Below are 26917 nucleotides of genomic sequence, written 5' to 3'. Positions count from 1 at the left end.
AGTTCCTTTTAGTTTTGATACATTGAAAAATGGTGCAGATGTGATTCTCACACATTTCTGTATTTTTCTGTAGCGCAAGTAAAGAAAAAAAGTCCAAACTGAAAGTGGCAACATATGTAAGGTCAGCTGTTAAAGAAATTTGTATGCTTAGAAGGTGAGGTAATCCTATGTGTTCTTATTTTTATGGTATTTTTTTATGTGGCCTTGATCTTCTAAAAAAACAATCCTGGGAAAGCAGTTCTGCAACTACATTTGAATAAGCACATGCTTTGTTTGTTTTCAAATGTGTGAATTATCATTAAGAGTGTTAAATGAATTTGATAATTTTACAAACTTAGCTGAACAGTGCAAAGAATGATCTAATGTTGATGAACCAAACTCATATATAGCAGTAATTCTAGGGTCTGGATGGAAGCCCAGGAAGTGAATTTTGCCTTGCTGATATTGAGCCCAAACACTATGACAACCAGTTCTCTTCATCATAATTTTATATTGGATCTCTTCATCCATTGCATTACTGGCTTCCCCATTAAACATTTTTTCATTAAACGTAAGCCCCCTGCCTTTTCTTGCAAAGTGCTTTCTGAACTTGTGCATACCATCTTCTCTCTCTCAGTATTTGAAAGTGAACTCTTTGCTTTAGATCAGGCCAGGGTCAGATGGCTGTGTTCTGTACCAGCATTTGAAATGGTCAAGACTGTAAGTGGAAGAGAGCGTTCCCTGTTCTCCCAGTGTCCCAGATGCTGTTTTGCTAGACTGTAGTGTCTTAATACAATTTTATTTTTATGGATAACCCCTTTCATTGTGCCTTTCTAGAAAAATACAGAGGTAATAGGAAAAGTTTTGAGGGGTATGTGAGGAGCAAAAAGCAAATTGTTTTCTTTTACTAGAAAATTTATTATAAGCTGGGTTCTGGTGTAGTTTGTGGCTTCGCTCTTATGTTTTTTATCAGAGTGTTTTTACTTAGGGAAACCTTCAGTTTTAGTATGAACAAAATGAATGAAAAACAGAATGCATGCAGGACTCTACCACATTTGGTGGCCAAGTAGCAGAACTGAAATCTGTGAGCAAAGTGACTTGTATGTCATTGTTTATGGTTAAATAACCAGCACTAGCTGAATATTTTTGGAATTACACTCATGGCTAATTTGTCTCTCAGATTTTCATTTGAAGTAGATCAAAACACTGATTACCTTGTATAGGCAACTAATGAAGTATTTAACACTTAAAACACACTTGTAAATAAGTTGAGGTATGAAATTGAGTTTTTAGGTCTTTTTTTCTTGTGTTGAATACATTCCTTTAGCCATCTTTGCATTGAACTATTGTTGGTGATGCACAGATCAGGCAGACAGACACTGGTGCTGAGCTCTCCATGGTGCCTACCTAGAGACCTGTTATAGGACCACAGTCAGACTTGGGTTTGAGCAAATGACCAAAAGCTCATGGTAAGCTTTTGGTGCAAGTGTTTGAACCCAGGATGGGATGTCAGCCATGGTGCTGGTTTTATTTCCTAGTTACCTTCCACTAACACAAAACCTCTCCTTAGTCAAACCAAGTAAGCTAGTGACACAACCTGTAGCATGTCCAAGGCTTCTCGAAAACTTATTGTGTCCATAGCCTAGTCTCAGGCTTCAGTGTAGTGTGTCTGTACCCGTCCTGTTGGGAAAAGGGGCTTGCAATCTGCAAAAAGCAGAAGAGAGTTTCTGCCTCTCCCTTTTATACCTTATTACCGTGTTTAAGGCAGGCTAAGGACCACATCAGAAGACCAAAAGAATTTTATCCTTTGTGAGGTTCCACTATTACGAGGCCACAGGGAGATATATGAAGAATTCTTTTGTTTGCTCAAATGGAATTTTGCTTTCTAAAGTAGGTTCCCAAGTAGAACAAGCTGCTCCCAGAGCATTATTGATTAGTAGAAGTCCGTATATCTAAGGACTGTATTTGGATCCACTTTCTGCATCTAGCATGAGAAACAGCTGGTAATGGCTGCAGCGAAGCAAAAGTTGCAAGATATGCACTGAGATTCATTAATAGGCTATTTGATTTCCTATACTGAGAAACAGGACAGCAGCTGTAGTGGATCCAAAATCCAGTACAGTTTTCAAAATTGTGTGGAGAATTGTTCCTCCAAGGAACATAATCATGGGAAAGACTTGCAAAGGTTTAAAGCTTCGTTTAATCTAGTGTTAGCCCTCTAACATGCATAAACTCAGTCCAGGTCTGAGTTCTGCTGTGTAGAGTGTAACATGAGTGATATAGGAGGGTAGAAGTGATAAATTGATTTAAAAAAAAGCAGGAGGAGAGGGGGAATCAAATAAGAAACTTCACATTCACTTCACTATAAAGCCTGAGCTGCACTGGAACCTATAATCTGCTGGTCTACTGGTGAGAGGCTTTTTCAGTAATCCATGCTAACAAGTTTCTTATTATAAAACATTACTAAAATAATTTGAATCTTGATTACTACATCTTAATCATGTTATCGTAGTGTGACCATGCTGTTTATATATTAACTGTAAGCTCTAACATTTTATTTCTGCAGTGAAATCTCAGATGCTGAGTTTCTCCTCCAAGAGTCCTTACACTATGAAGCTTTTTTGATGGAACTTTCTCCAAAAGAATGGCAAGAACAGCAAAAAGCAAAAAGGATGGAAGCAAGAGGAGAAAAGCTCAAGGAAGAAGAGAACATCCAGAAGGAACTAATTACGTATCATGTCAATCTACAAGAAAAGAAAGATGCACAAAACTCCCAACCTCTTCCATGCTGGGCAAAGCCAACTACAATGTATGTTTCCTCTCCTTTGTTTAGACAAATATGTCCTGAAAATGTAAGCAAGATCTACAAAAGTGACTAAGATGCAGAATTTAAACCTATATAGACCCCCAAAATTTGGGGAAAAAATGAGGCTCAGATTCAGTTCTTTCACATCAATGCCCCTTTGTCAAAAGTGATTTTATTTTGAGCTGTGCATTTTGATATTTCTCAATTCAGCTGCTTCTGAAGGATGCTTCTGTCAAAAGGATTTATGAAAATCTCATCTTTTTTTGGGGGGGGGGATGAGGAGGAAAACTTAAAAATTTAACCAGTAAATTCTAAGAATCCAGAAAGCAGAAGACAGGAATGCACTGTCATGATTTTTTTTAATAACAAGTTTCAACCTAAGTTGTGATATTTTTGAGTTTGCTTGAGATTTTTAAGTATATTCTTTACAGTTCTAGGTAATGAATGTAGCCAAAATATCTCCTTTTCCTCCATCCACTCTATTGTGCTCATTCACTCTCTCTTTCCCCCATCCCAGTTGTTATTCCGAACCCTGATATTTAACCTAGTCCACTAACACTAGGTATCTTTTTCTTACAAGTCTCTTTTCAGGTAAGTTTTGCCCATATTTAAGTCATGCTAGTTAAATTAAAGATGTGTTTTAAATTCATTTATGCTTATCTCTGTAACCACACAGTGTGGTTTAACTGAATAAAGAGATTTTTGTGAGATGAAGAACAATATTCACAAAAGTTAGATCAGATTGACTAATGAGATGACAGTGTTACCCAAATAAAATTTAAGATTGAGTTTAGCTAGACCACTGCAAGATTCTTGTGCACATAATGTCTGTAGTTAAAGATCATTTCCCATACGTATTATTTTTTACACTACTTGTACCTCATAAGTTAAGTTGATTTGTTCTGCATAAAGATTCTACTTTTATATTTTGCACATACTTTATAAAGAGTAGAACAAAAAGTACAGCTACTTTTGTTGTCAGTCTGGACACCTTTATTATGGGAAGATGTTGCAGTTCTGTTTTTATCTTCAGCCAGAGTGCAAACATCAAAGCAGAAAGACAAACCTGTGGCAATTACAGAGAAGAGTGCAGGATACAAAAAGAAAATGCTCACTACCTGTGAGACTGGTCCGGAAAAGACAGTTTTCCCTGTTATCAGAGGTATGAACTGTGGATACTAAGTTAGCAAATATATTCCACTTCATTGAGAAAGACAAACCTTACTATATGTCTATGTCTTACAACAACATTTATTGGCAAATCATGAAGTACTTCTGTTTGTTGAATGTATGTGTACTGAATGAATTAAAGTTATAGAAGAATTGAAAGTGTGTGCCTCTATGCATGAAAAACCTATCTCCCAGTGTTTCAAAGAAAAGGGAGACAGTGCAGTGCTCAGCTAAATAGTGAGTATTTGCTTAGAAATGTATTCTCTGATCTCTTCCTGTTTTGAATAAGATGACTCAAACTGTTTTAAACTAGGACTAGAAGAAGGAGTCGAAGCACAGACTGAATTCAGATCAGGAACAACTGATAGCAGAGCATCATCACCAAGGTACAACACGAGGAACAATCTTTTCCGTTTCCAGTTTGCCTTCTTCATCGATGTATACAAAGGAAAAAAATCAGATTTTAAAGGGAGCAACCCCCCCCCCAACAAATGCATTTTTCTTAATTTCCCCTCTTTGCAGTAGTAAGATCAGTGGTATATCAGAAATTCTTACAAGAGTCTGGTTGGTGAGTCAAAGCCACCCATGGGAAGGGTACATACTTAGGCATTCTTCTGCCTTAAGTTTCCTTAAGTTCTGAGCATTAACATCAATTAGAAGAAAACAATTAGCTATCATTACCTACAGCTGCATTTCAGATTAAGTTGTCTTGCAGAAGAAAGGTGTGTCTTACTATGGTTATTTACAATAAAAGTAGACCTGAATGAAAATGATCACCAGAGAGAGACTGGAGTTGGATCGGTTAAACGGCTACCTTATAGCTGCCATTCATAGTTAGGGCTCTAGGCGTTCCAAAGGAGGCAGAGCGATGGTTACAAAGTCAAGGAGTAAATGAAGAGATGGTAGGAGGAACAATGAGTAAAAGAGTGTAAAGAAACTGCAGCACTGTTGTTAAGTACGTTTTTTGGTTTTGTCTTTTCATACTATCTTTGAAGTAGCAGATGCCACCGTTCTACCCAGCCATTGTACTGAAGGTTGCTTCTTACCTGTCCAGTTTTACTATGTACTTACTAGTTGTTGTTGGAGCTATGATATAACAATTGTAGCCAAATTTTACATCTGGAGATGGAAGCCTTATCTATACTGTGGTTTTGCTCTTAATTATGTGCTGAACCCTATTTGAAAGACTCTCTTGTCTCTAAGGCTATATATGAACTACTGAGATCAAAATGATTGCTTGGTTTACCTACATGGTAATATCTGTATAATGCTTATTCATTGTTATATACAGTTATTTTAAAGGTCAGGGCAAAATCTGTTCCTGGAAGTATATGTAGAGGCCTGAAGATTTCAGAAAATACATAACACAATAATTTTACTGAAGAAATAAGGTCACTATTAAATTCTGTTGGTTAAAATCTTCAGCTCCTCTCTTTGCTGTCAGCTTTCATTGTCTAGGAAGTCAAGGCTCTTTTGGACACATCATATGTGTGTAAAGAGATCAAGAGGTACACTGAGTTGAGTTGACAACATCTTTTATGATGATGAAACTACTCAGCTTCCTTTGGAATAAAGACCACTCTAAAGACCATTCTGTCTTGTAGAATTGGTATTTGAGACTTAATCCAAGAACTATTATTTTTTCTCTTTTTAGTAGGTGGGAAAATAGGATGGACAGTGTCACATATGACTTTCCAATAGAAGACGTGGACTATGATGTGGTAATGAAATGATGAAATTTACTTCTTCATATAATAGTTGTTTTCTGGAAGATGAGATCAGTATTGCTTTTATTACATGCATATTGCGGCAGCTTGGGGCAGAAACAGTCTGGAGGAGGGAGCATATATTCAGCCTCAGGCTAGGATGCACAGCTGCAGCTGCTCTGTATTGCCCTAGTAGAAGGGCCACAAATCACAGCCTGTTTCTTGATTTCCATCACATACATTTGACATTAATGTTTGTATAATGTTTTAAACTTTTTAAGAAAGATATTACAATGAATCTGAGGGTATGTATGTAATATGTTACTTTCTGACCAACAGATACTATTCATCTTTCCTCCCTTGGTTGTAGGTGCCAGAGATATATTTCACTGATCCAAAACAGTTACTTCAGATTTTCAGTGATCTAGAGGAACAAAACCTTGCGTTGATTCAAACTATTCAAGACTTAGGAGAAACAGTGGATGAAATTGAATGCACAACCAGTGCTATAAAGGAAAAAATGTAAGAGTTGTCTGCATATTGGAAGTGTATATTGTCTTTTGGGTTCATGGTAGATAGGAAATGAACCTTATCTATGTTCTGTATGCATCTCAGTTGTAAGTCATAATGTCCACAAGTTCTTGATCGTGTTGTAGCAAAGTAGAGAAGGAAGATCTCGCTATCTAAATTATCAACAGCCCAGCTTATTGTCAGCTGAGAATCTCAGGGGTTGGGGACTGATCTACAATTTCCTAATACATTTTAGTAGAAGTGTGTTTACACTTTTTTGATTTTTCTCAAGCCAGGAGATCCTTGTTTGCTTCCTGCCTTAAAGAGCTAGTATGCTGTAACACAAAGGTGACTGCATTTCAAAGTATAATGACATGATGCATACGAATATGTATGTTTGTTTTGGTGTGTATAAAATGTAATGTATCCAGACCTTTTGTCTGCCAGCATATTTGAGCTGTATTAATATAGCTGTATGAGTATACAATTTTTTTTCGTAATGTTTAAATAGTTCAAAATTTATAATCCATCTTCATTTTCTGTTTATTGTTTATATTCTGCAGACTTGCTTTGTGTTACTGTATTTGCCAGCAATGACTGCAGACAATTACTCCAGCGAAATTCAGTTTTATTCCAGCTACATGGATTGGTATCTAATTGTGAGCTTGTTTCGGAAGACAAGCAAACAAAAAAAGCCTTCTGTATTTTGTCTTGAAGGTTAAACTAGATTCCGTACTACATATTACAAAGTAGAGATACCCAATTAGCTCTAATAAGCTAGACTGCGTATAGGAAGCAGTCTAGCTGACGTAGCACATACTGGTTCAGAAGATAGCTGTTAATATTAGCTTAAAATTTTCCACACCACATTAAGGTGCATAATGCAGTATATCTGATAACTAGATTCAGGAGTGCTAAGAAGCTACTGTAATCGCTGGTTTCTAATATTTTAGTGGCTTTCTGAAAGAGCTGGGTAAACTGATTGATCTTACTGCATGAATGGATCTGCCAATGTGAAGACTGAGACTTCCATTTGTTTTTACCACAGAGCTGACAAAATAAGGATCCTGGCTAGACACAAAGAGGTACTAGAAGCAGCTTGTGTCAGAGAAGAAGAAAAAAGCACACAGCTGGCGCTAAAAACTAAGATATTTTCTGTTGGAGAGTTTAGTTCAGAAATCCAGGTATCTTTTTTTGTAAAGCGCATTTCAAAACAACAAATATTAGGTTCACAAGTTTAGAAACAATTCTTACTTGTATCCACAAAAAAAAAATATCAATGATAGTCCTAAGGGATAGGAATTCACATAGACATTGTGGTACTCCAAAGATCTTTTTCTGCTCCATGAGTAAGATATTATTGTCATTATTATTACTGTTACCTCATTGCTGTCTGGCCACACAAGTCACTGAAACAGAAGCCAGATCGTTCTCCTTTGCAGCTAGGGTACAATAAATCTGCTGGTTAGTGATGTTAGGGAAACAGATAAACAAGGTAACTTGAGAGGACTTCTTTTGCCCTTAGAGTATACACTTTGAAAACTGGTCTGTGGAGCATGTTAGTATAACACAAATTGTGTAGTATATCCTTGTGCAGTTGTACAATAAGAGACATATTTGAAAAATGTAGATGAGAGAGGCTGAATAGGGATTGGTATCTGAGACTATAGTTTAGGAATCATATGGGTTTGTTTAAGGAAAATACACTGAGTTGATGTGGACATAATGGATACTTTTGCTCTGCTCTCAGTGTGAGCCAGAATTGTATCTGGCGACTTGAATCTAGTCAATTCCTAGTCTGATTTTAGGAAGTGACCTCATATAGAGCAATTAACTTTAGGAGAGTAATACAAATACTAGAAATCTTTTTTTATTCTTTTTAGAAAAAAAAACGCACTTCTTTGCCTGAAACCACTTTGACCTTAGAAAAAAATCTTGTATTTGTAATGATGTATCTTCCCTGTCACATAAAGTTGAAAAAGTCAAAGCATGACAGTTGCTTCTGGTAAACACCTCTCAACATTATGAGTATCGAGATCTCATCTTCCATTGCAAAGTAATAATGCAGTATTCATCCTCACCAAAGACAATGAGGTGATGGTCTTGACTGAGAAATCAGATGATGATACCCTTCAGACATCTAAGAATTCTAATATTGCACACTATACTGTAGTAGTCTACAATAATGAGAAAAGGCATACCAAAAAGCACAGTCTAAAAGATTGAACACAGTTTTACAAACTTACTCCTACTACAGATCCAGACACACTTCTAAAAGGGTTTCAGGAGAGGGAAAAAAAAATATTACAATTTTCCATCAACGTAACCATGTTCCATATTTTGAGAGGATTGTCTAGCACTCAGAAGCATCCCATTCTCTGGATCTTACTTCATCACCTCTGGGAAAATTGCTTCCTCCAAGTGGTATGCAACTTTATTGAAAAGGAAGTGAATCCAAAAATAATGACATGTTTTAATTCCAAATTAAATCTAAAACTCTGACTTGTCCTATCTCTATTAAGTTTTCTTCCACAATGGGCTATTTGCTGAATACATGGTTTATCTCTCTGGTGTTTAGAAGTTCTTTAGCAATACATAGAAAGTTTTATTTTCATAGTTTCTCTGTAGAATATAAGATATGGGAAGCTTGTTCAATTTTTTCCTTGTTTAGATCCACTGCATAAAGTTCAGAATGGTCACCTGGGCTCCCACAACTTTCACTTAACCCAGACAGCTGGGTTATAACTTCCACCTTCCTGGATAATTAATTTTCATATCACCAAACACCTAGTTCACAGAACACTCCTATATGTTTTGGCAGGCCACAGTAACACTTCCTATACCAATTTCAGCAGCTACGTAATAGCACCAAGGAAATTTAAGGAAATTCTAGCAGTATAAGGGAATCAAAACGAATTGACTAGAAAGTTGGCTTGTCAAAGGTAGTCTTTAGAAAAAACTTGGAAGTCCCTCCAGGACATTTTTCTGTTATTCACGGGCCTTGGCCTGAAGGTGGTCGTGTAACAACCATCACATCAGTTAAGAGTAATGGGAAGTATAGGGCTTGCCCTGGCCCTCTTTGCTTGTACTGCCATACAATTTTTCAGCCTTTTGAGTCATAAAAAGTTCAGGTCTCACATACCAGATTTTTATCAAAATCAAATTTTCTTCTTCAACAAGCTTCATTCTAATTATGGTGAAACTAAGCTAATTGCCTCAAATGTCCAAAGCTCTTTAGCCTTCTGCCTAAAGATGAAGTGATTCTTCTTTAGAGTGTCTAATATGTGGATCAGTAGATTTAATACGTTAAGTTCACTGGCTTAGTTGGAACGGATATCAGAGATTGTTTATTTTCTTTGTGCACAGGCATTGCTCAACTGGTTCTCTGAGAACTATTCTGATGTTTGATATTTGAACATTCTGCATATTCTATTAGAAGAAACATCCAGTGAGCAAGCTCCTTTTAGCCAGGCAAACTTTGCAGTTTCATTTTAGATGAAGTATCATAGCCTCTCCTTGTCAGCTGTTTAGTGTAGAGGGAACTGCTGTTTATTAGTATAAAGTGCCACCACACATATGCATCCTCCAAAACCCAAAAAACTACTTACCCAGTCATGTGTTCCATGACCTACATTCTTTACTCTCTGCATCCTATTATTTCTTCAGCTGAGAAAGCACTGAATGGCTGCTGTCCCCAAACTTTGTTCACTTGGGGGCAGGAGGCGATAGTGCAGTCATGAGCTTTCTTGTTCATAATACAGAATGATTTTCCCATTGAGTGCCTGGAACACTGAACAAGAAGGATAACCACATTTTATTTGCCAAACAGATAAATTTACCTGCTTTTTAATTTACCATTAAGCTATCAGAAGAAGGACCCCTATATTGGCTAAATTGCTGTTGCCTGCAAAGGGTCTCCAAGACTGCACAAACAGACAGCTGCCTGCCATCTCAAAGAACTCCAGTTAGCAAAGAAGAAAGATTATAAAGAATATTTTCCTGTTTATTTAACAGTTCATATAACACACAAAGATTCTGCTGTTACTGATGGGATGACAGATGTTTATAACACTGATGCTAAATGCACATCAAAACTATATACTGCCATTTTCACAGCAGTTTCACAAATAAGTAAAATACTTTTACTGTATTTTTATGGCTTTTTCATGAGTTTGTGTTTACTTTAAGGACAGAATGCTGAATATGCTTAATAAAAAAATTGCAGAAGTATATAAATTTAGTGTTGGAAGAGAAGAGGCATCAAATCTTAGCTCAATTCAAATGTTGAAAAAAATTGAGGATCGAATAGAACAACTGTGTGACTTGATAGAAACAATCCCAAGTGAAATTATTGAAGGAGCTGAGAAAAGAAAGATGAATGAGAGAAGGAAAAGGTAAAATATCTAATCTGCATGAAATTTGGATGGCCTTGTCTAATTTGTTCATAGTCTCATTAAGTTCCCCACTGAAAGCTGATGGTTGTTTTTTTCCTGTCCTGTAAACCACTTTTTTTCCCCTTAGTATAGCATAAACTGTTTATATGCCATACTCCTGACTGTTAGCTAGTGTAAATTTGAAAGTAATATACCTATGGTTTTTAGACTTCATTGGTTGACTAAGTACTTCAGGGCAAGTAGAAATTTCATTGTCATTTTCATACAGTTGGGTTCCAAGCTCTCTAAGCACAATGGTACTAGGTAATGATGACATATACTAATGGTATTTTTTTTTTTTTTTAGTATCTGTTTAAAAAATCTTGAATGGTACTGTATATGTGCTAAAATGTGTTCAAATTGTACTTTACATTTGCTTAAAGAATAATCCTCTCTACTTACATATTACAAGTTAATTTAATTTTGTGCTATGCTTTCTCAAAGAAATCCAAAGGAGGATGATGGGAAAAATGTGCCTGCACATCCTTTCTCATGCAGGTGTTCCTTCATAGATTCTTACAGAGCTTGAGTTGTACATGATAATACTGTTACAAGTGGTATCAGTATTTCTTCATACATAAGTACTATGAAATTCTGATACATATATTATAAGGTAGATGATGTTCCTATGTCAGCTAGTAAGCTCTATTCATAGTAACAAACAAACGTTAGTTTACTCTGCAGTCCAGGCAGGAAACAAACATAATCAGGATAGACTGTAGGCTTGATTATACTCACTGTAAATCAGTAGGACTTTAGCCAGTGAAGTCAATAGGAGCAATAGGAGTACATCCTAAACTATACAATATATACAAAGAATCAGCATATAAGTTCATAGAGATGACTGCTGAAATACGTTTTCTTTAAAGATGACTTCTGCTTTGGTCGTTCCATAGGCAGGAGCATCAGATCAACCTACAAAAACGTGCTGGAAATTCTCTGCATAACTGTGATAATGAAAGTGAATGAGTGGAACATTTTTCTTTCCCTCTTGTGCTTCTTTTGTTAAAAAGATAGCATCTTATACACACTATACTTGATACAAATACTACCAGTTAGGTATCACACAGTTGGAATTTTCTAAAAAAAAAAAAAAAAAAAAAAAAAAAGCCAAAGACTCCATGCTTGCATAGTACTCCAAATTTGAGTTTAGAATTGGCCAGAAAAACAAATAATTTAATAATGATGGTCACTGAGTTGATTTTGAAGAAATAGTGTACACTTTTCCATGTACTAAACAAATGCAGAAGTATTGTTTTAATACCATACTGGGATTAAGTGGCTCCAACTATATTATTGTATTCTACAAAAATAATAAAGCTTTATTCGTGTCAATTTGTTCTGTATCATAGTTTCACACTACCAGTTTTTAGTTTGCAATATTTACTATTATAATTCTTTGCAAATCTAAGTGACAAAAAATTAAGTTCTGCTTTTTATAACGTACATCAGATGTGTCTTTTGAAAGGTCATGTGTAAACATTTCAGTATTCTGATTCATTCCTCAATAGTCCCTTGCAAACAGAAACAAAGAAGAGGTCGCTGTTTTCCAGCTGAAGGATACAGGATGCCCATTTTGGAATATCAGCAGCCCATTTAAAGTAGGGGAGACTTGGCCACATTCAGAACAGCATGCACAAAACACTCCCCTCTTTTTTTTCCCCTTTTTTGCTGCTAGGGGTTTCCTTCAAACAGAGGTTTCTACTCATTTTAAATTGCTGTGGATCTTCCTAAGATTTCTTCTATTCTCCCCCTCCCCCCCCCCCAAAAAAAAGCTATTTCTCTAACAAGCATCATTGTTCAACATTTAAGAATTCTCTGCCCCAAAAGGAGGGAATCGGAGGAAGCAGGTTTGTTATGAATCACAGGAGGGCTTTAGCACTTTCTGCAAGGTAGAAATATTTTCTTTACCCTCATTGAAGGGTTTGAGCATGCTTGCCTGTACAGCATGACCCAAGAAACGTCCTTCTATAGACATGTACATATGTGCCTGTTTACCTGAAGAACTAGTCACATTGACAGTTTATGTACTCACAGTCTAAACAAAGCTTCAGTTTCGATTACTGTATGACAGCCTGCTGCACAATTAGTAGCCCCAGTTCACTGGTTTCCTTATAGGCCACTGTTTGCTGGTTTTTCCTAAGGTGTTGGCAAAAAGAAGCCAACCGTTCCCGAGTAACCCCCACTTCAAAAATAATGCTTATTGCCTCTCAAATTAACACAATTTCTTCTTTTTTAAAATTGCAAGCTTTTTCCATCTTACCTCTTCCTTATGCAGGCATTTCCTCTTCCATGTCCACTACAGGTTACGTGAAGAAAGATTGAAACAAGAAAAGGAGCTTCAGACAGAACGTCTGAAGTCTTCTCTACAAAGAGCTATTTCAGAACCAAAGAAAAAGGTTTGTTCTTAGTCCTTCTGTTCTTAACCTATTCTGTGCTTTGTAATGCCACCCAAAAACATTCTCCTCATGGAAATTCATCTCTAGTACTTTCAATCCTAATTACCAAGATGAGCTCTTTCATGTATGGAAGGCACACACATAAGAATGACCCATTACCTTTTCCCAGAATTACTCACTAGTGTGTCCTTTTTCAGTAAATGCAGCAATAGTAGATGAAGAACAGAATTCATCTGTAGTCTTTACCTTAAAAAGCAGTTGACAAAGCAGTTGTTAACACAACTATAAGTACCTTCTTACTATCCATAAGGTAAGTTCTGGGGAAACTGTACAATGTACAAAAGTATTTTCACCCTGCAAACATAGCTCAAAATCCTTTTAACTGAGAAGTAACTGATAGCTGAGTTTGCAGCTTTTAAGGGGCTGACAGTTTCAGGCATTCAAAATATTTGCTATCAATATAATGTAACCTAAGCAGTCTTTTCTGGTAATATATGCCTCTACTACTCTGGAGAATCATAAACCACACGAACAATTAATCCTAAATTTACATAGATGGAGAATACTTTGTATAAGCCTTCAATTTCAATATAGCATATTGCCAACCGCTTGGAAGGAGGACATAGGAATTTAAGTCCCTCTATGCTACCACATACAGAAAGAGAACAGGGGGAGCACTTCCAGAGGGAAAGCACAAGTTAGCTTTGGGAGGTACTCTTCTTTTTCAATGAAGTTTGAGGAAGCCCAGGAAGAACAGCTGTTCAGCACTGTGAATATGTTGTCACTCTAACAATCCACCTTTACTTTTTTTTTTAATTCTCCAAGCAAGGGTATAATAATGAAGGAAATATAGTATAGTAATACAAGTTATATGTAATTTAGTTTTCTCTGCTTCTGGGTTAACTTACAATATGCAAATATTTATTGTTGATCTTACAGAAAGTATCAAGGCTACTGTTTCTTACTATTTAACTACTTACTAGTTAAAATTTCTGATTGTCAATTTCAGCCCTTAGAGGAGTACACTTGAAGCAATCATTAAAAGATTAATATTATACTTCCTAATTTCTACAAAAGATGCTTACTAGTTAGATTATTTGACTAAAAAAACGCTAATGGCAAGTTAGGGGAAACCTTTTACAAAAAAAAAATGAAAGCTTATGAAAGCTTAGTCTAACCTAGAGATTTGCTCATCTGCTTGTGTGAAAATACAAAATAAGGCATGACTTCCCTTAGTGGACATAACCATGTGGAAAAACAAAATCCCCTGTGAAATAACAGCTATACATTGACAAGAAGCACATGTTGGCTTGGTTAATATTATCTGAAGAAGCATACAGCTGTGTTGGCAGAAAAGCTTCTATGAGCCTACACACTCTTAATTGGAGCATCTGTCAACCATGTATGTTTAAGTCCTTTAGGATCATTAGGGCTTCCCAAACTGTTCTTTTGGGAAAAGCCACAAGATTAAAATCCATGTGTCTTAAAGGAGTGAAGGTACCATCTACTACTTCAGTGTTAAGATCATGCATTACACAGCTCACTTCTACTCAGTCCTACTTCCTTTTCACTTGGAGAGGCAGCTTTCAGACACAGTGGCAGTTTACTACAAAGATGACAGTCCCAATCTCCTCCTCCTTTTTCCAGTATCAATATCACTGTAGTTATCACAGCTAGTAACATACTAAAATAACCACATGGAAAGAGTGCTACTCTGCATTAGGGATATATTAAATGGGCATGCTACATCTTACAAAGCAGACTATCTTGCCTCTCATTCTTGCCACTGAAAACATTCTAGAACACATTTACTCTAAATGTTTTGAGAAGTCTCCTAAATTCATAGCCAGTTTAAAAGTACTGGATTATTGTTGTGTTGACACTGATTTTTAGGTTAAATAGTTCTTTTTCCTGATGGGATCATAAGGTATTTCTTCAACAGAGTGGTGAAGTAAGCCTTTAAAGTGGGAAAAGGAAGGGACTGGTTTAAGCAGAAAAGTTCTTCCCAAGTACATCCTTTGTGATTTTTCACCTTTTATGGCAACATACGAGTGCTACATTAAAAGAATGCACATATAGCAACAGAGATGACTTCTAAAATGAGAAACAAGGCAATGCATCTCCCATAGTAGCTGTCCCAACAGAGTTTCTTCTCTAATTCATATAACCACTATTATATCCTAATATAGCCCAAAGTACCCACCTGTCTTTCATTGCAATCATCTCTAAGGATGCATTATCCTAACCTAAGGATAAGGAGACTTGTATTATTTTTGTGCTCCACAACAATTACTATCTATTTAGCTTTTGTCCATCACTTTTTTCAAAATACTCTGAGAAAGGAGATTAATATCCTATTGTCCTTTGCCCCCCCCCCCCCCCCCCCCCGCTTTTTTTTCCTCCCCAGACAGAAACTAAAGTACAGAGGTTGTAGTGGCTTGCCAGCAGTTTAGCATGCCTCTGATGCAGGGCAGGGTTCTGACTCTAAGTTCCATGCCTGTTTCTGCAGCACATCATTGACCACTTCTGCTCCATTCCCCATCTGTAAAACAGGGGTGATATTTCTGTATTTCACAGCAGAAGTACAGTAAGTGTTCACTCTGCACACAATGGTTCTAACTTACATTCATAAACTACTCCACTAGCTGTCTGGGTTCTGATTTGCAGAATGCTTTTCCAAACTAAATCTACAGTTAGAGACACTCTTAGCTCTACTAAGACCTCATCAGAGCCTCAAACAGGAAATTTGACTGTCAGTCTGGCCACAGCAATTTTCTACTTTCATTAACAAACGCTGATAGAAAGATTTAGTTAACCTCCATGCTTACTCTCAAAAGTTAAAAACCAAGGTTACACACTTCTGCAAAACCATAGTATTTCAAATGCCTGGTGACAAAGAGAAGTCTTCTTTATGACAGAAGCTCAGAAAGTACACTGCTATTTGTATTGTATTGTGTTAACTACTAATGCAATTGAAATTTACAGATGTTTATAGGAGCTACAGTCTTCTGTTTGTGTGGGTATTAGTGACAAAGTCAGTACAAATGCGTATTTCTTTAACAATGATTCTACAATCACACTTCAAGCTTGCTTCATGACTCAAAGAAGCAGAGTGTTTCTTACAGACACTGTGGTATAACAGATCTCCAAATCTCATCTATTGTGGAATCTTTGCCACTGCTTCCAAATAGTTTATAGAAAATTTAAATATTAATCATATTTTAATAGCAACTATGTACATACTGTAAGGTATATACACTGCTTTGTTTTCCTGTGTTTCAGGTGGGAAGACGACTGGTATTTCGTTCACAGCCCTTAGCCATTAAAGCAAAGAAGGTAGCTAAAGATGAGGTCCCTGCAAATACTGAAGATGGCTTAGAGTTTTTCACTTAGAAGTTGAACTTACATTCTACTTAAGATAGGGTTAACACAGCATTATAGCAGTTTAGCATTATAGCAGTCAACCAGTTGAGAGCAAAAGGAATCATTATGAAATCAATCTGCAGTAGGCACATGAGGATATTTTTAAAGTTTGTTCTGCTGCTCATTCTACAGTCTGTTTTATCACCATTACCGAAAAGGCTATTCCTGCAACTCTTTCAGTCTACTCACCCACTCAGCTTAGAACAGCAGAAAAGAACCATGTACGCAAGACGGGGAGTTCTGTATCTTGCATTATATGCTAGTTTTCCCAGTTTTGAATTGCAATAGTTTACCCTACTCCCAGCACTAGTTTTTCAGACTCCATTAAAATATTAGAAATTATTTAAATGTTACCTTCCCCATATTAAAATACGTAAAACAAGAAGTAAGGACCTTATTACAAAGTTGTGGAAAATAAAAAAAAGAAAAAAAAATGTTTATTTCCAGATATACAAACACCTATTCCCTCATTTCCCCGTCTTCTTCCTCTTCTTCCACACCTCTGATGTACAAAACATTATTGCATCTGCGAACAGAATAAAAAATTTCCTCTTAGCTTTAAATACATTGTTGTTTTAATCTTCCCCATGCATACATTGCTTTAAGTATTTTCCTGTTTCACTGTAGCCTGGCCACAGCTAAGTTCTGTGCAGTAAATTGTTGCTGTTGACCTTGTACAGCTTTTCTGAAGCTCATTGTAATTAAAAGACTCCATGTTTTAAAATGCATAAACTGATTAACAATGCCATACAAGACTACTTTAATTTTGGATTAACAGTTACAATCAAGGTTAATAACCATTTAAAATTAGCAATATGCTAATATACCCTATTAATGCCGAGCAATTAATAATTCTACAGTATTCTGGATAACTAAGGCATTTAATTACTGAAGCATCGTAAGTATTTCTTAACAAAATCCAGTTTTATGTGGGGATTCCTCCTGAAGGGAAGAAGAGTTAGCGTTTGTAATCTTCACCGAAGAATTACATTAATATTTATCATTTTGAAATGCATTTAAACAAGAGACACAGCACCTAGTTTTAGTGCAAGTGATACTCCTTCTAAACTTTTTGTATTTACGGGGGAGACAGGGTCTAATTACCTTATCAAAACTTCACCAAGGTGTCCAGACAGCGCACCATCTATATACTCTTCTGTGTTTGCAAGCTTAAGAAGACAACCAACAAGTATTAGAGTGATTATAACAGAAAATTTCACGGAACGCTCCGCGTTTTGCCCACAGCCCAGCTACCCTGACCGCAGGGAGCCGAGCGCGGCTCCCCTCTGGCTCCCGTCGGGGTCTCGCAGCACGGACACCGCAGATGCTTTACAAGTGCCCGTTTCCCCCGCCCCCCGAGCGGGCCAAGTGCCGAGTCGAGGCCCGGGGCTGTCCCAGCCCGAAGGCGCTCAGCGCGCCCTGGAGGCGCCCCCCCAACACACACTCACCCCCCGCTCCTCACCTGCATGTTCATGTAACCGTCCACGGACACGAGGTAGCCCTTGTACTCCATTCCCCACTTCAGCTTCACCATCACCGGCTTCCCCGTCAGCCCGTTCAGGAAGGGCTTGGGGTTCAGGGGCAGGCTCTGCCGGCGACAGCGACCCCGTTAGCGCGCTGGATTCCCGCCTGCCCACCCCGCTGCCTCGAGACCGTTCACAACGGCCGCCGCGCCCGCCGCCCCGCGGCGCGGCCCGCGCGCGCCGCCCTCACCATGGCGACGCAGCGACCGAGGGGGACGCGCAGGCCGCACAAAGGCTCCTCCCGCGCCGCACGTGCGCCCGCTGCGGCCCGGCACCGAGGCGAAGGCAGGCCCGCTCCGGCTTTCGCTTCCGGGGCAGCGCCTCGCCCTCCGACCTCTCACACCCCTGCGCGCCAAGAGAAAAGCGGCGCTGCCCATTGGCTGGCCGCCGCCGAGGCGGAGCTATGAGCCTCCCTCATTGGTCGGGCTGCCGCGGCTCAGCCGCTTTTCCAGCCAATGGTCGGTCCCACCAGCGGTGCCGTGGCCCCCGGCGACGTTATTGTGCTGCGCTTCCCGCAGTACGGCGCTGGGAGGGGGAGGGGGAGGGGGAGGGGGAGGGGGAGGAGGCGGGGCCGGGGCGGCCGTTGGGGGCGGGGCGGGGCCGGGGCGGCAGTTGGTGGTGCCGCGCGGCGGGCGGGCTTTCAGCGGTCCCGCGCGCGGGGCCGCCCCGGGGCACCTTCCCGGTGGAGCCGTCTCCCACCTCCTCGGCCGCTGCCTCAGGACCCCAGGGGCTGGGTGAGCGCCTTCCGCTCTGTCTCTGCTTTGGCCGCCTCATCACCCCGGTCCCGCAGAGCCCCGAGGAGCTGATTTCGTGCTCTTTTCCCCTCAAACTGTCTGAAACCGTCTTTCGCCTTCAAAATTGTACCACAACAGTAACACATCCTCTCGCAGCCGGGCATGAATCTGTCACAGTTTAGCGATCAAGGCTGTCTGTGTGTAAATCATATGTACACACCTACGAGTTTGCGAAAATAACTCCACTGGAGTCGAAGGGCACCTTTCCAGTACATTATAATTTTGGTTTTGAGAACTGACAGCACTGAGGACTGTTTCCAGCTCAGGACTATGTACCTATCTTGTACCTGTGTGTCTATATAGATACATCTCCACGAGATGGCAGTGTTTAACTTGTATGATGACCGTGGCATCTGCTGGGAGACTGCTGCTGAGAAACTTTCCTTCTAATGTTACCAGCAAGTGCTGCAGTTCAAAGCATGGTGAAATCAATTCCTGTATAAAAATAATTTTGCAAACTAATATGCTTTTATTCCTCCATACACAAAGGTGGAAAGCCTGAGAGTTTAAAAGACAAATAAAATATGTCCTTGCCGTAGTGCTAGTGATCTGCTCGATCTCATTTGACTCCCAGGCAAAGCTACCACAGCCTCTCTTGGCTGTAGAGAGCATCAACCTATTCACATGCATGAAGCTTCAGTCCTGCTGCTCTGGCTATAATTCCCTAAGTTTTAATCTTTGATAGATGAAGCAGTCTAACGGTATACGGTTTACTAATCTGTCACATTTACACTAATGTCTACATTGTCTCTGCTAATCCATGTCTTATGTTATTGTATGCAGCAATGTGAACTTATGTACCTGCATATGGAATATTCCCTTCATATTTATTGTACTGGTTGCTTTCTTTGGAAAACACACATACTCAATAGCTAACCTTTCTGTAACAGAGTTACCATTTCTTTTGTGCACTCTACCTTCCAGAGGATAGTCCAGCTTCCTGCAGTTGAAAGCAAAAATATTATTACCTGCTTAAATCGGAGTCTTTAATGCTGTTGAGTCGAAGAGTCTTTCTTCTGATCCATGCTACTTTCACATGCATTACTGGGTTGGCGTGAGTAAGACTGGGATGATTCTTTTTAACTATCATATATCAAAAACAGTCCTAGATGTTTATTTCCATCATCTTCAGAAATGAGTGTGATTTTCCTTTGGAGCTTATTGTTCACAAAAGAGACAGCATCAGAATTAAGCTAATAGTCTTTCTTGTGGCAAGATTCATTGTGGGCCAGCTGAGAGAGTAATTCTAATCATATTATGAGCTTTCTGTAGGAAAGTCTGGGTTGAGAAGAAACAATACATAAGAAAAGCATGAACACTATCAGAAATGATATATATAGCAAAATTATACCAGCCATTTGGAGCAAAGAACAGGTGATTTCCAGTAATGACATGTACAATGTGACAGAATGCCAATGAGTTTAGAGTGAGTCTCCTGGATAAAAATGCACTGTGGAAGTAATTTTTGCATTTTTCTGACAAGGATAAATATATATATATAATACGTGTGTGTGTGTGTGTGTGTGTGTGTGTGTGTGTATACACATGTATATATGTGTGTATGTGTGTGAATGCCAAAATAACAGTTTCGATGTGTTATCTGTAAACAACATTTCTTATTTTTTATACTTAGCCAATTTTGGTCACAGTGTCTCCAACCCATATTGGGAAAATGTTCTAGGTACAAAGTAATACAGAAGAAATTACATTCAGTTTTTAATTCACTCTGTTCTTTTGTCAGATGAATAAATATTTCAGTACAGTTTTTACAAAACTATCATCATCATTAAAAAAACAGCAAATTTGCAGGGCCATAGACATCAATTTTGGAGCCAGAGTACAGAGCAGGAATGCTTGACTTCTAGTTTCATAACCAGTGCATGAATTCACATATCAGTGATCTTGTTGACTGTATATTGCGTCTGCAGCAGTTTTGTGTGTTGGTAGGGCAGGAAGAAGTACTTTGCTGGAAGCATAGAATGCATGACTACATCTCATGTAGATAACTGGATAACTTGGTAAATCAGGAGACTGAATAGCTTTTTCTCCCCCCCCCCTTAAGGAATTTGCTGTTTACTTTGCTGACTAAATCATTTTGACTCAGTCTGCTTACGTGGGTCTTCTCCTGACCTTCAGCACAGGAGCACATTTCCCCATTTGTTTTCTTTGTATTTTCCCATGCCGAGTAATAGTTTGCATTCTTTTCTGCCTTTGAGTCAGGATATTTAGACTATTGCTCAACAGGAAATGAACAGGAAAGAGTTTTTGTCATAGATTAATACAAACCTTAAATCTTGGGTGGATGGATAGTATTTTCTTTTACAGCTCAGGGGTGGGAATTTAGCACAACTGCCTACACTTTGCTTTTAAGGAAACACATTAAGCAGCTGGACATCCGAAGGCAGCAGCATTTCTGATGAAGGGATGCATTAGACAGTGTTATCTGTATAAGTGCAAATGCTCACTGGCATCATTAACACACCGTGTCACTAATACTGAGCAGAGAAGGCTAGCTCCTGTTCAGCTCTCATTGCTGAGAGAAAGCTGAGCTGTTCAGAAATATTTCCTGGTTGAGCTGAATTTGCTGAGACGGGACCTCCATGCAGTAACCTAATTTTGCCTGTCATAAACACATTTCTTAGAAAAACTTTTAGAGCTACCAGTGTGTCAACTTTTGGACTGCAGATATATTGAACATCCTACACCTTTTCCTGATGATATACCAGTGTAAATGGGGTTCTGCTCTGCTGTACTGTTCTACTACATCAAACAAGTTACTGTTGATATCACACAGTTCATCTCTGCTGGAGCTGTAGCAGCACAAACTTTGCCGTTACACGGACACCACAGAGGTGGACAGTTGCAATCGGAGAACTTAAAAAAGATATGAAGGTACAGCCATGAATTAAGGTGGATAGAGCTGTGTTACTGAAAAAGAAGCTCTACCAGGAGACTGCACCTTCAGACGAGAGGTTTACATGAAAGTCAGTCCAGTGCAGCAGTGCTGAATTAGCTGTGGTACGCAACAGGATGAACTTCACTCTCTGGTTCTGTTGGGTTTGTACTTGACAAAGCTGTATAAAGACTCACTGCTCTTCCCATGCTAACCTTTCCCAGGTGAAGATAACTTGGCAGTATACCATTCTCCTTCCTGTCTCTTGCAGATCTCCCAGATCTCAGTGTCTGCATCTTGAAGATGCTAGGTGGTATGGCACCTCAACCTAAGCTAGACACTTTCTACAGTCGTGCTGGCTGGGGGATGATTTCTGGCAGTCTTTCTATTCTGATTTCTTGAGGACACAGTGGTTAAGACTTTCATGGACTTGGAAGAATTTTGAAGATGTGTGCACCACTGGGAGAGTTTTGCTACCGTAGCAACTGTGCTAAAATATGAAGAGAATCTAAATCTCAGGACTAATCTTGCAATGAAATAAATTAATGTTTTTCTTCAGCAATAGGCATAATGGACGAATTACCATTATAAATCATAGCGAAAGATAAAATTGACTCTTGTATACAATTTTTCTGTAAAACGTATCTGATGAGAATGAGAAAATTAAACTTTTGTCTAAAAATATATTTTTTCTATAAGAAATGCAGATTTTGCATATATATGAAAAATCTGGATCAGTTGTCAGCTCTTGATTACTCAGGACACTGATGTGATAGAATGTGTGTGCTGTCCACCATTCTCCCATGACAAATACACCTGACCTTTTGGGGCTTTGCCAGAATGAAAAGTTTTTCTTCAAGCAGCTGACTTACATAGAGATCACTGCCAGTAAAACATATTTTCTCTTGTTTTCTTTTCTTTTTAATAATTCTGTCTTTGATCTAGTCTCCATATATGAGGCAACAACTATCCATCACAGGCCTTCACTATGGATCAGGACTATGATCTAGAAGATAGTGAGATCAAACTCTAGCTGAACAGGGCTACAGTAGCACTTGGCACCAACTGAAGGGAAATACGTGGGTGAACCATAAACACAAAGAGAGACTTGCAATGAGCCCTGTGTGCCCAGCAACGGCTAGTATATGAATCTGAGGAAACACAAGGGGGATGCAAACATCCCTTTGGAGTGGACTTGCACAGTGAGTGAAGATTGTGCTCTAAAGGACTCCTTCCAGTGCGGGCGGCAGAGGTGAACTGTGAAGATGGACATGGCCTGGTTTCAGATCAACACAGGCAACAGAGCCTTTTTCCCACATAGTGATGTTGGTATGAAAAGAGATTTGGGAAGCAGTAGTGCTATGCTAACAAAGGCTCGTGTCTTGATGGATTTATTAAAATCTTGTGCTCCCCACAAGAAGGTTTTCTCCGGCAGCTCTGTGGTGAACCTTTCACCGGACTGAGCTGTGCTGATGAGAAGGAGGAGTGTTCTGATGCTATTTAATGGGTATTATATAGAAATTATGAGAACATTAGTGCCTTCTTTTATGGATATTGAAAACCTTTATTTGTTTGTACAAATAGTATTCATGTGAGTTATGCAGCTACACTGAAGGGAGGCCCTTTAAAAATGTGTCTCTGAAAACACAGACTCCTCTGCCAAGAAATAATGGGACTTCCTTAATTATCAGCTGTTATCTTCTGGTTTTGGCAAACTTTTGTTGCTTTATGTGCTGTTTTTTCTTTGTGTTTTGACATTAATGAATTGGAATTGAAATTATGTACTGAGGAAAACAAAGTGATCTGTATAAATAATAAAGTGGAATTCTTGTGTGTGTCAAAGAAGGGGGGAATCAAGCATTGTGCAGAAGGAATTTGGAAACTGTGCTTTCACACAAACATCTCAATAGAAACTAATAGCTGGCTTCAAATCACAGAAGTGGTTCAAGAGTCTGTGTTTTGAGAAATCCGTCTGAGCAGAGCTCAGAAAATCTGGCTGATGTTGGAGACACTCTGTGTTAGATAGCGAACTCCATTTCAGCTATGAGGTTTATATCCTTCTTGTTTATTTTTTTATTATTTTTTTTTAACCTCTATCTGTGGCTGAAATTTCGATGGTGGAGTTACAGACCTGACAATATTCTAAGCCTTAATTATCTGTTATTCATGCTCTGAAATCTTGGACAAACAGGTATCCTGGCAAAGAGAGTAACCTCATTTTTAACAGTGTACCTTGGGGAGAGGGGGGGGAAGGAAGCAGTGGCTAAGCTACAGGGCAGTTGGGTACCCATCCAACATCGATCACCAAGGGATCACAGTCAAGAGAGACTAGACGTACAAGAGATGTACTTGCTATTTGAAGAAATAGCAGAAGGAAATTACCAGTGGAGGGGAAAGAAAGAGAAAGAAACCCTTCTGGATTAAAAGAAAAAGCCAAATCCAGAAATTTTCAACTTCTAACAAAACCTCTCTCTGAGCTGAAGCAATGTTTTGGAGAGATGAGGCAGAGAAATAGGAACACAGGCCCTAAAGAAAGTCTTGAGTCATCAAGGCTAAATGGCTGCTGTATGGACAATTATATCCTATACTCCCTCTGTTAAATAATGAAGCTTGGAGTGTGTTGTAGTTCTATTATTTTGACCAAATATATCTATTCTTGTGGTAGCTGAAGTGAAGGGTGATTTGTGTTTGGAGCCTCCGCAAAGTCTGTCTGGCTGTTTGCTCTTTACAGATCTCTCCCTGGCGAGCCAGTGTTGATCCTGGGGCAGCAGGGTAAGGAAATCTCTTTTGCGTGAAGGGGCTGAAGATAAAAAAAACCCAAATCCTTTGTACCCTGAAAATGTTCCAGAGGCTATGTCTGTATTTCATGTTTGACTTGAACCTGAGCCTGGGACCCATGTGCCAGTTGGGGTACAGCAAACACCACCTTGCATCTGAGACCACTGACTTCTGCCTCTCAGCTAAAATGGTCACGCTTTTGTGAGGGCTTGTCCAAAGCTAGGGTCCACTGTAAAGTCAAACATATTGGTATAAACTTTCCCCATCGAGCAGAGTGGAAGAAAAAAATTAATGCAGCCAACTTTCAACAATTAGCTGCCAGAACTTCTGAGTGTCCCATTGCCCACCTAAAACATAGGCGGGAGTTCAAAGCTTGTGTAAGTGGGCAAGACTCTAGAACCCCAATAGGCTTAACATGCTCAAGATAGGAAGGAACTAGGAATTAAGGTGTGGGTGGTCAGTGAATTAGGACTGAATGTGCAGTGCAGACAGCACAACAGATGGCCGCATGCTCAGAGCAAAAGTAACTCAAAATCTCATGGTTCAACATGGCTCTAGAACCCAAACTTGTCATCTGATACAAATCCTGCTTTGCTGTAGCTGTATAAGCTGATTTTATGTCAATCTTCCCTAAATCATTAGTGCCTTACCTTGCATATTTCTTAGGGTAGTGCCCAGCTGTATGTGCTAGGTGTAGTGTGTCACCACAGAAATGCCTTTTTTTTTCAAAATGCAAGGTAGGATGCTCCAAGAGATCATCAGTATCTTGGATATTTAGTCTGTCAAGTATCCACTGCATTGTGTTAATAGCAGTGATGCTCACTGAAACCTGCTGTACATGATTCATTTCTAGCCATAAGAATAATTAGACATTGATCTTGCTTTGTCACGTAAGTACTTTCTGTAATGTTTTAGAGTGTTATTTAGTTGGCTATTTCTGCTTTTGTTTTGATAGGTGCTCTATCTTAGTTCATTTATGTAACAAATATTTTTCTTCCTAAATGCACAGAAGATAGCACTTGGCCTCTCTTTGCCTGGCAGATGTTTTTGAGGAGGCAGCTGAGATGCCATTTGCTACCTTACTTGGGCACTGAGAGCCTGGAGAGTTGCAATGAGTGGTCTTTGCACTCCCGACGTGCTAGCAAGTTCTGGTGCTCCTTGCATACCCACTTGACCCCACTGCCATACTGCTCCCTTCAAGTGCTTTACGGTGTTTGACAGCATCCGCTGTTGTCTGCATACCCTGGGGCATGGGTGGCCTCAGCAGCATTGAAGAGTCTCAGATCCGTTTGCTGCCATTTGGTACCTTTCTTTTCCAGAGCAGTGCTTGACTGGGCATCCTTCTCATGTTGCTTCTTGTTTCTTTTTGGTACGTACAAGGCATTTTCAGCCCATTGCTCGGTTTCTTTCCAGCCACTGTCTGATGATTTCTACAATGGCAAATTACTCCGCAGGTAACGGGGAGGGCCAAACAGCTAAGCAGAAACGTGTGTTTGTAATAGGGCCTAGAGATGAACAACAGCTGTTCTACAATTCTGTGCAGGAATGCAGTGACAAATATACTTGTAAGTGTAGGTACTGACCAGGTGAGTCAAGAAGACCTTAGGCCCTGACCATACTGTTTACTGAAATGCAGGATAGAGATACTTAAGTTAGTCTGAGTAATAAAAACAATTGAAATAAGCCTGCTTCCCTGCCAACAAACAGATTCTGGTATCTGATCCAGCTCGTTCCAAACAGCACATGCAATTTGTGATTTTTTGGAGGATTAGGCTATACTCAAGGATTAGCATACAGCATTATTTCAGCCGATTTTCATGAGTATAGCGAAAGTATAACCCTTAACATTTATTACTACATTCAAGTCTTTGCTCCAGAGCTCATTATAGTTTTTCCTGAAGAAACATGCTATGTTTGTTTTAAACAAGGGAAAAGTAACCTATGTTTTCCCAAGCACCACTCTGGGATGTGACCTTGGATGAAATTTTCTTGAAAAATATCAGCTTGGTGCAGATATTTCCTGCTTCCAGGAAAGCTTTTCTAGAGATCTGCCTCCTGTAAATGTTTACACAAACAGTTAAAGTTTGCCAAAGTTATAAGCAGCTAAAGAAAAAGAGCTTAGAATGGAAAATGCGTAACCTTAATACTGGTATTACCTTCCTCATTAATAAACAGATACATTTAATATAGATTCTATATAACATATGCGGGCTTAGATATGGAAATACTGGAGTTTTTGCTATACAGTCAATAAACATTCAGAATATCCATGCATAATTTTGAATATTTTCTGGCAGGTGTTATGTTTCTAAAATTATCCTTAATGTTTTGATCAGTTGTAGATTGCAATGAACTGATACCGTATTTCTGATCACTTTATATATGGCAAGTGACTACTTGTTTTGACAGCTGTTAAAGATACATAATTAGAAGGGGGAAAAGACTAGTTCATACCTGTGACACTTTATGGATTTACATGCTTCTGTGCATGGGACACAAAACA

General features: G+C 39.0%; 1 protein-coding gene across 1 annotated transcript; it reads right to left on the bottom strand.

Moving 5' to 3' along the window:
* Positions 1-16831: 16831 nt before the first annotated feature.
* Positions 16832-18283, bottom strand: SNRPF (small nuclear ribonucleoprotein polypeptide F). Its single transcript, XM_062568329.1, has 4 exons — positions 18140-18283; positions 17889-18014; positions 17531-17595; positions 16832-16952 (listed from the first exon to the last, which is right to left on the bottom strand). The coding sequence occupies exons 1-4, from the start codon at positions 18140-18142 to the stop codon at positions 16886-16888; spliced, it is 261 nt and encodes an 86-aa protein (XP_062424313.1). The 5' UTR covers positions 18143-18283; the 3' UTR covers positions 16832-16885.
* Positions 18284-26917: the final 8634 nt, after the last annotated feature.

Source organism: Rhea pennata, chromosome 1, assembly GCF_028389875.1.
Source record: "Rhea pennata isolate bPtePen1 chromosome 1, bPtePen1.pri, whole genome shotgun sequence".
Lineage (NCBI taxonomy): Eukaryota > Metazoa > Chordata > Aves > Rheiformes > Rheidae > Rhea > Rhea pennata.
Note: the sequence above shows the minus strand (reverse complement) of the source record. Positions and strands in the feature narration are given on the sequence as shown.

Excerpts from the sequence above, each read along its gene's own strand:
- SNRPF (XM_062568329.1), bottom strand. Across the intron at positions 17,596-17,888 it reads ACGGTTACATGAACATGCAG|CTTGCAAACACAGAAGAGTA; the intron begins GTGAGGAGCGGG and ends TGTCTTCTTAAG. Across the intron at positions 16,953-17,530 it reads CTTGGTGAAGTTTTGATAAG|ATGCAATAATGTTTTGTACA; the intron begins GTAATTAGACCC and ends TTCTGTTCGCAG.